The 9,692-nt window shown below is 37.4% G+C and overlaps 1 protein-coding gene across 1 annotated transcript; it reads left to right on the plus strand.

Moving 5' to 3' along the window:
• The first annotated feature begins 928 nt into the window (after nucleotides 1-928).
• On the plus strand, nucleotides 929-1,850 carry LOC133905765 (glutaredoxin-C15-like). The gene has a single exon (XM_062347526.1). It carries the CDS (start codon nucleotides 1,079-1,081, stop codon nucleotides 1,391-1,393), a length of 315 nt encoding a protein of 104 aa, XP_062203510.1. The 5' UTR covers nucleotides 929-1,078; the 3' UTR covers nucleotides 1,394-1,850.
• The last annotated feature ends 7,842 nt before the right edge of the window (nucleotides 1,851-9,692 follow it).

Consider the following 9,692-nt stretch of genomic DNA (forward strand, 5'->3'; position numbering starts at 1 on the left):
TTTTATTTTGCAATAAGGGTCCCTTGTTTCTTGTTGTGACTTCATTTTCGATGATGTGAATGTTTGATCTTGTAGCACTCATGGATGAAACCAGCGGTGTTGGAGCGGGCGCGGGGGCAAGGGCCGAGCGGATGTAGTCGTTTTTTCTTTTTTTGGTTTTCAAAAAATACCATTACTGTCGGTCGATAACTATCGTCAATAATAGCAACTCAACTATCATTATCGCTTGCGTACTACCGGTTCCAAAACTGGTAGTGAAAGCCAGTTTGAAACCGGCAGTGAAAGCCTATTTTGTAGTAGTGTAGGTAGCAAAATTTATACTAAACCGATTAAGTTAACAAAAGAAAACTAAAAACAAAAAGACTGATGGAGGGTGCATATGTGATTGGTCCCAATGTTTTCCTTTTACCACTCTATATTTCAGCAATCTTTATTAGCATTAGTATTGAATTGCATACATAGCTTAATTATTTGGATTATCGGTCTATTTTTTGGCTCGCCTTAATTATCTGTAATTCCTAGCTCCACTATTGTGAACAAAAATAATTGAAACAAAAGAAAATTAGCCAATCAAGTTCGTGACCAAACTATATATTAGCATATGCAAAATTAGCGGATTAATTGTGCGAGTAGTATTGATACGTACCACCTAGTTAACAACCCGACCTGCCACCGAAATAATAAAACAGAATGAAAAAGAAATTGTTTGTTTATCTTTTTTCTAAATATTAATGAAAAAAGAAACCAAATGACAGAGACATGATTATTCCCTACAGCACTGCTCATTTTGAGCGTGATGCACACGTCGAAGATTCTTATGCCGACACAATCTCTCTCTCTCTCTCTCTCTCTCTCTCTCTCTCTCTCTCTCTCTCTCTCTCTCATATATACAAGCACATACTATTCTCCTCTTCCTCCATCGGATGAACACTATAAGAGGACCTCACACCCTACACTCGCAAAGCACACAACCACAAACACTTCAACACACACAACTAGCTGTAGCTACTATAGCTGCCTAACTCATTAATAACTCACTAGCTAGTAAGCTCGATCCTCAGAAGTCAAGAAGACGGCGATGGCGGAGAGAGTGGCGAAGCTGTCGACGGAGAAGGCGGTGGTGATCTTCACGTGGAGCGAGTGCCCGATGTGCCACACGGTGGACAGGCTCTTCTCCGACCTCGGCTCGTGCGCGGCGGTGCACGAGCTCGACAAGGATCCGCGCGGCCGCGAGATGGAGCGCGAGCTCGTCCGCCGCCTCGGCCGCTCGCCGCCCGTCCCCGCTGTCTTCATCGGCGGCAACCTCGTCGGCTCCACCGACAGGGTCATGTCGCTGCACCTCGCCGGCCAGCTCGTGCCTATGCTCAAGGGCGCCGGCGCCATATGGCTCTGAATCCATTCATCCATCAATCCATCGATGACAACTATAACCACTCACACCCCTAATTTTGTTGTGAGTCTATATAGAAACCACCTTGCATGCATGAAACTAATTAATTATTTGCATGTGCTTAAAAATTAAAAGAGCTAGCTACGTATACACATGCATGTACGTTACGTGCATGGTACATGCTATATATAGAGTGTGTTCACAAGTCACAAGTATGAGGTCCATATCTGGACCGTCCGATGACAAAGGGACGGTTAGGATGTTGACCGGTGACGAGCCAAGTTCTTACATCAAGGCAGTTCCCAAGAATATGTGAGAGGTTTTGTTTTGCTTTGCCGCTAGTGTACTCTAGCAGGGCTGAAAAGGGTTAGGAATGACCAGTCCGTGTCTTTGAATGATTAAAGGGCTTGTAACCTAGCTTCCCTTTCCAGTTTTCCCAATGAGATATGAATTTTGAGCTGCCTCTCTTGTTGTTCTTGGATTATTGTTCGTGCTTTACTATAAGCAGGGGTGGAGATATACCATTTTATCGGGAAAAATACGAAATTTAAAAGTCTAAATAATGAATACTTGTAAAGGTGCGAAAAAGCATATATATTATTTTGATTGACAGTGGAATGTGGAATCAATCAATCAATACTATATATTAAAGCTCCAAAAATTGGAGTGATTCTAGAGTCCACGGCACTGTAGTTACTGTTTGCATGGGTCCTACGTATGTATATATGTATATATATAGATACCGATATGTATGTATATACGTATATGTATATGTGTGCATATATGTGTATGTATGTATATACGTATCTATATATTTACATGTATAATATAATTTTTTGGGAAATTTCAGAAAAATAGCGAAAGGTATAATAGTTATATTGATAAATCGATTAAATAATCTAAAATGCATAGAAAAAAATATATAAAACTCAAAAAAAATATGAAACAAATTTTGTTATGTTCGTATTACTGTCGTCTACATATTAAAATTATGTGCATGCATAAAAATAATATTGTTTTCTCCATAATTAAATGAATGTGTTAAATATTAATAAATTCATAAATAAATATTGAGATGTCCAAAATTGGTGAACATAACTGTTTTAGACTTCTTTTGTCATGTTCTGTGCAAAAAAAATAGGTATGGCGTAGACGCGTCAATCCGCCTAGTTTGAATTAAATACGCACAACATGAGCCTTTACGTGTCGAGTTTCTACTTCCCATTCTCCTTTTCGATAATTCAACAGTCTAATTCGATACTTTTGTTCCCACTTCCTTTAAAGTTTCTTTTTTTTTCTCTTTCTGATTTGATCCGAGTAACTGTTGTAAATATTACCGTACTTCATACTTCTGCTAAGTAGTGCTCATGTGCTTCAAGATAAGTGAAAAGTTAGTAGGGAAAATAATTAAATATAAGTGAAAATTAAGCACAAACTCTAACACAAATTAATTAGAGAAATTTCTTTTGCCATAGAAAACTTGCATTCCCCTTCCCTCTTCTACAACGTATGAACCATCACAAGAGAAAAAATAGGAAGCTCGAAACTTCAAGATAAAAACCAGAAAATGATAGAAAATTCGCAAAATATGTGTAGGTACTTCTGAACAAAATTTACACCAGTAAATATTTTAGCATGTGTTACATAAAAGACAAGGGAGTTATTCTTTTATAAACTTGATGCGTAGTCCCTGCTCTGCTGAAAGTTTCTATTATTTTAATTTCTAGTATTTTTTTCTTGGTTTCTTTTTTAGCTCCATGTGCAACTCGCATTTTAACATGATTTTCTAGTATTTTTCTTGATGTCAAATGACCTTGAGTCGACGGAGTGGCAAAAAGAAACAAATGCACAGACCGAGTTAGTGGCAAAAGAGGGAAGTGCAATGGCAGAAAAGAGAATATGGGTTCCTTTTATGGAAGAAGAAAGTTTTCTCTACTCCCTCCGTTCACAACATGGCGTTTTGGACAAGATACGTTGAAACTTTCAAAATTTTGATCATAAATACTCCCTCTGATTGTAAATGTAGGTCGTTTTAGCCTCCTTAATTATTCTCTAAATATAAGTTATTCTCAAACTTCTATGCGTTTTTTTCTCTTTTATTCCCTTCTTGCCTTTGTTCAATGAATACTACTACTCTCACAAATTAATGAGTTATCTTTTCTAATACAGAATAAATAAAGAGCAACAAGGTCATTTGATCTACTTTCTTAATCCTTATGCACAAGTCTAAAACGACTTACATTTGCAATCGGAGGGAGTAGCTTTTAAAATATTTAGCTTCATAACATGTAAATTATATGTGTGGATCTATTTTGAAAAATACTTTCACAATATCATAACTTATTGGATTTTATAAGTATATTCTAGTTAAAAATAGTGATCAAAGTTACGCATCTATTTTGAAAAATACTTTAATATCATAATTTATTAGATTTTATAAATATATTCTAATTAAAAATAGAGATCAAAGTTATGTATAACAGACTGTGATATCCAAATCTTAAGACTGGAGGGAGTATTATTTAAGAAATAAAGGACTTATTTGGATCAAGCATTCTAAGTTTTTTTAAGGAGAAAGTCAATATTGCTCCCTCAATTATTGCTCGAGTTTGTTTGTTCCCCTCTCCCCCTCACCGAACTGCAAAACTAGATATCTTAAAAAATAGTGTAATTTACCTCTTTAACTGATTTTGATAATGATTTCATCCTACATGGCGATAACTCAGTCTGTCCTGTTGGAAGCGTTTCGCTGATATTGCATCAAAAAATTAAAAAAAATATCATAAAAACCACAAATTTTTTGAAAAATACTAGAGACAATTCTAAAACCTTATGTGCAAAATAAAAAATAATATCCTTTGCATCATATTTCATGGAGAGGAAGCTTGGAAAAAAAAGAAGAAAAAGCATGCTTTAAAAAGTGTGCAGCTCATTTATTAACTCATGTCAAGAAAAATATTAACATGCAAACATATATTTTTGTGTAGGATGTACCTTAAGATGATCTATAAAATTAGTTTCACTTCATTTAGAGTTTTATTAATTTCTCCATGATTTTTACAAAGTTCATAAGCATAAATGAACGTGTTGGTTTTTATTGGTTTCCATGTAAAATCGAGTAAAACAAATTTTGTATATTCATCTGAGCTTCAAATCAAGTGAAACAATTTTTTTTTTGGTTTCCTTGTAACATAATCACGGGATAAACGTATTTATACTCATGAAAAAGTTATATTTTCTACCAGAAAATTTATTTTCTAAAACTAGTTAAATGCATAATTAATTATTTGCTAATTCAAAAATCATGAAACCGATTTTTTAGTCTTATTACAAGATACTCTATCTTCTAAAAATACATAAAATCATGAAATAGTTATTGTAACATGCAGAATTGAGTAAATGTATTACAACTAGATTAATTCATAACTAATCCATCACACTCCTAAAATTAGTGAAACCACTTTTATTAATTTACTTAAACAATTATTTGTGTAGAAAAAATAATGGTAGACATGAAAAAAATTAATTACAGTGTTGTTTCTTAATATGTTCATTTTATGCTTGAGAACTTTGTAAAAATCATGGAGAAATTAATAAAACTCTAAATGAAGTGAAACTAATTTTATAGATCCTCTTAAGGTACATCCTGCACACAAATATATGTGTTTGCATCTTAATATTTTCCATGATGTGAGTTAATAAATGAGCTGCACGTTTTTTGAAGCATGCTTTTTCTTTTTTCAAGACTTCCTCTTCATGAAATATGATGCAAATGATATTATTTTTAAAAAAATAACAGAAGTTTTTAAAATTATCTCTAGTATTTTTAGAATTTTTTATGATTTTTATGATTTTTTTGAATTTTTTGATGCCGCATCGATGAAACGTTGCCAACATGGTAGACTGAGTTATCGCCACGTAAAATGAAACCATCATCAAAACTAGTTAAGAAGTTAAATTGTATCAGTTTGAATAGTTGAAAGAGGTGGGATATATGATTTTACGGTTCGAGGGAGACAAACAGACTCGAGCAATAGTTGATGGAGGCGATATGAACTTTTTTTCCTTTTTTGACAGGCCTGTTGTACAAATGAGCCCAGTATGCTGGCCCAGGTGAACAAGAATCTGTCCAGCAATGTGATGGCCCAAAGGAGAGGGTTCAATGCCAACTTTTTGCAGCAGCCCCCTGTTTGTACTATTCATTTTCTCTTTTCAATCAAATAATATTTGAGTTAAAAAACAATATGATGGTTCAAGTATGGAAAAATATAACCCTTTGTTTTTGCCTTGTGTTTGTGTTCTATTTTTGTCATCACTACACACACAGATAACTGACGACAGCATTATATTTCCAGAGGAACAAGATTATGTACATCCAAACTTCAAAGATGCATTTTCTAGCTATAAATACTGTGATCTTTAATAGCCCATCTTCTCTGTTGGAATAAGCTAGCCAACAATGGGACAATATAGTCTAACAATAAGAAGAGTTTATCTGAATTTCTTGTTTTGTCACTGTGACCACTACATTTAGTGGAAACTTTGAGACCCATATATAGATATAGTAAACCTCCAGATGGCATGCAATTGCAATTAACAAAATGAAACTAAACTCTTCAGTTACAAACCATCACACTCCATTCCAACCTGTAATCATTGACAATATGTCGTTGATGAATCAGAAGCTTCTACTATACACCCAAGATGTACATGAAAGTGGTCCAAACAAAGATGCCCAAAAACAAGTGAGGCAGTACATACATAATCTCAAGTAACATGCAGCTAACCACAGACTTGGAGACCATGCGTGTGAGTTGGTAGTGTGTGTGAATGACTGAATGTGACACTCCAAAGCGATGAAGCAAGTGAATGGAGATGAAATTTTAGCTCATTGCATGCTCAGATCCAGATGAGCCAATAGACACCTAAATTTGGAGCTGGAGAACTAGCCCCATACGCTATCCGCCGGAACAACAACCTTGCCTGGGTACGTGACTCATCTGAGCCATTCGATCTTTGATCTGACGGTACTTAGAGGTCGATTGTAACACCCTACTCTTCAATAAAAGCATATTTTTTTAAAAAAATTGACAGCAACTCCTCTGTATGTTGAGGTATGACTGACCCAGCAACATGAATATGAAATAAGCAGCGATAATACTCCTTACGACTTGAACAAGCCGCACAACTCTTTACAATGCATATGGGATTGAAACTCCTTTACACCAGGAGCTTATCTCAAGCAAAGGCGTCGCATTCTTAGGTAAATTCATAGTGACCTAGATTACAAAGTGTGGGTCGTGTAAGCTACTAACCCTAAGCCCATTATGCTCATCAAAATGACTTAAGCACACCTGTAAAAAAAAAATTAACGGGGTGAGATAAACTCAACAAGTAACGGCTATAAATAAATACATATATCATCTATGGTTTGAATAAAAACTAACTTGAAAGCAAAAGCTTACTCTCGAAGATGGGTCAAGACATGGGAAATTAAAAAAAAATACTCCTCCATATAGTACAACATCTGCTAATACAATCCCTCGACATGGTGACCGCCAAACAAACACCCAAAGTGTCCATACATCATAGTACCAATTCTCTAGGGTTTCATATTCTTCAAACGGTATGGGAATGTATGAATACCATGATGCAACTTCATTTGAGAGTTTAATGTTGGACAATGCCAACCTTTCATGAAACTCCAGGTATCGGTACAAGTCACGACACGATAGCGGTGACCGGACTTTATCTCTATATGATATGTGAGAAACCAAGTTAAAATATGCCTTGGTTTATTTATGATGAGTGATTGACAAGATTGTAGTCTTGGTTTGATAAGTTTTAGGTTGCTTGATCATGTCTATATGTTGCAAATATAATCATGTCTGACCTAAAGTGAAAAGGAAATGGAGTTTATATTTTTGTTTCTAAGTCCAGGGAAATTATACTCGTCAGATGGTTCGGTATGTAGGAAATTGTACACACCGGATAATCCAGTGTGTAGATGCAGTGCACGCCAAAATATTCTTTCTTTGGCGGCAAAATTTGAATATTTCACCGGATGGTCCAGTGTTTAGGGGATATAAACACCGGAGAATTTTCCAGAGAAGTTTGTTTTTTGTGCCGGAGAGAAGATGCACACCGGATAGTCTGGCGATGAGCAAAGTTAACACCGGAGGCTTCACTGGATCATTTAACAAAGATATTGCAAAATGAGGTATGATGCAGTTATACTCACCGGATGATCCGGTGATGCATCTTGTACTCATCGAAGGGTTTTCCAAGAGGTTTCCAGAGAAGGAATCATTGTACCCACCGGATGGTCTGGTGTTCAAAGGTTGTACACACTAGAACATCCGGTGTTCATAATTTTCCGTGGTTTTGGTCCTTTGATAGGGATTTTGAAGTTGGGCTAATTGGAGATGTTTTTGGAGGTTTAGATAAACATGTTTGCTTTTCTAATGTTGTGCAGGTGATGGGTACAACTTGGCGGTCGATGGTGGGATGATCAGGGCCAAGCAGGGAGTTTGGTGCTAGATGATCAAGGAGACCAAGCAGAATCAAGGGTGATCCTAGCTGTGTACATGGAGGTCAAGCAAAGCATGTAAGGAAGGATGAAGATGACGTGGTGACAAAATCAAGCGAAGGAGATGTCAGTGCAAGTGACAAGACAGCCTGAGGGAGTGGGAGCGGGAGAGATTTGCTGGCGATCAAGATCGCAAGACGGAGTACACGCGTTGACATCGGGATGCTTGCTTGGGGTCAAAGCTAGCAGCAGTGAGTCACGCTTTGAGAAGCGTGCGAAGCAGCTTCGCGGTTTAGCCTCAAAACCATGTAGGGACGAAGTGCACATGGCATCATCACAAAGCAAGCGTCGAGGCAAAGTTAAGTCGTGAAGGTGTCACAACCGTTCGATGGACGGAGCGGAAAATATACCAAAATACCCTAGTGGTAAGTGGGAGGCCATGGTAAGTGAGGGGTATTCTGGGAACAAGAAAACTTAAGGGCTAAGGCACCTCCCTAGGCCTATAAATAGAGGGGTAGAAGTAGCAAAAATGGTCCTATTAGATTATGATTATGATTTTGGTGATTAATGACTATAGTTATTGAGACTAACATCTTTGTCAAGAATATATATTAGTAAGTCTCATGGATGCAATACATGAAGAAGCCACCGAAACCGGGATAAAATTTGGACTAAATTGGAAAAGTCCCAGAGAAATTATTCTCACTAGATAGTCCGGTGCAGAGAAGTTTAAACTCATCGGAGCATTTTGTCTAGAGGTTGTTAGCCTCACCGGATAGTCCGGTGTTAGAACTTTGTACACATCGGAGTATTCCTCTCGGGTGTGTTATACTCACCGGATGGTCCGGTGATGGGAGCAGAAGCACACCGGAGTACTTAACATAAGGGTTGACCTTCGAAGGAAACTGAAGTTAAGTACACTGAATGATCCAGTGTTAGAAGAGTAAGTACATCGGAGCATTTAACAGTGTGTATGAGAATACACAGAAGATGGTGTTGTACACACCGAAAGGTCTGGCAATGAAGGAATGATAACACCGGAGTATTTTCCAAAAGTGAAGAGATTGGCTCAGGCTTAAGTAAACTCACCAGATAGTTTGATGATGAAAGTGAAGAATACATCCGACAATCCGGTGTTCAGAAGAAGTTTGAGTGTAGTTCCAACGGTTAGTATCCACTGATATACACACCGGATGGTCCGGTGATTATATTACTGTTGTCACCGGATCATCCAATATTCACAGTAAAGTTGAGCCGTTGGAGCAACGGCTAATCTACGGAGTTGAGGCTATATATACCCACTCACTCAGCTATTTGAAGGTGCTAGAGTTCAAAAAAGTCCATATACACTTGATAAGACATCCAAGCCACCAAAGTGCTTAAAGTGTTCATTCAAGGAAATTAAGCACATCATTAGAGAGTGATTAGTGCTTATAGACTTAGAGAGAAGTGTTGCTAGATGCTGAAATCTAGAGAGTGGATCAAGGAGTGATCCAACCGTGTACCGAGAGGTACGCTGGTGCCTTAGAGTCTTAGTGACTCGCCGGTAACTTGTTGATCCTCCGAATTGGTGTGGAGTGGTGGAAAGAAGATTGTGTGGAGACATGGGGCTCTTGTCTTTGTAACTAAAGCTTCGGAGTAAAGACGGCGTACAAGTGATTGGAAGAGAGGTTAGTGATGAGACCTCATCTTGGTGGCTTGGTGGCTCATCGTGCTTAAGACCTTATCTTGATGACTTGGTAGCTCAAGAGCCGTGATCGGAAGAGACTTGGC

Source organism: Phragmites australis, chromosome 23 (genome assembly GCF_958298935.1).
Source record: "Phragmites australis chromosome 23, lpPhrAust1.1, whole genome shotgun sequence".
Classification (NCBI taxonomy): Eukaryota; Viridiplantae; Streptophyta; class Magnoliopsida; order Poales; family Poaceae; genus Phragmites; species Phragmites australis.

What these genes read in the sequence shown, in the direction of transcription:
- LOC133905765 (XM_062347526.1), top strand. Translation starts at nt 1,079, where the DNA reads ATGGCGGAGAGAGTGGCGAAGCTGTCGACGGAGAAGGCGGTGGTGATC.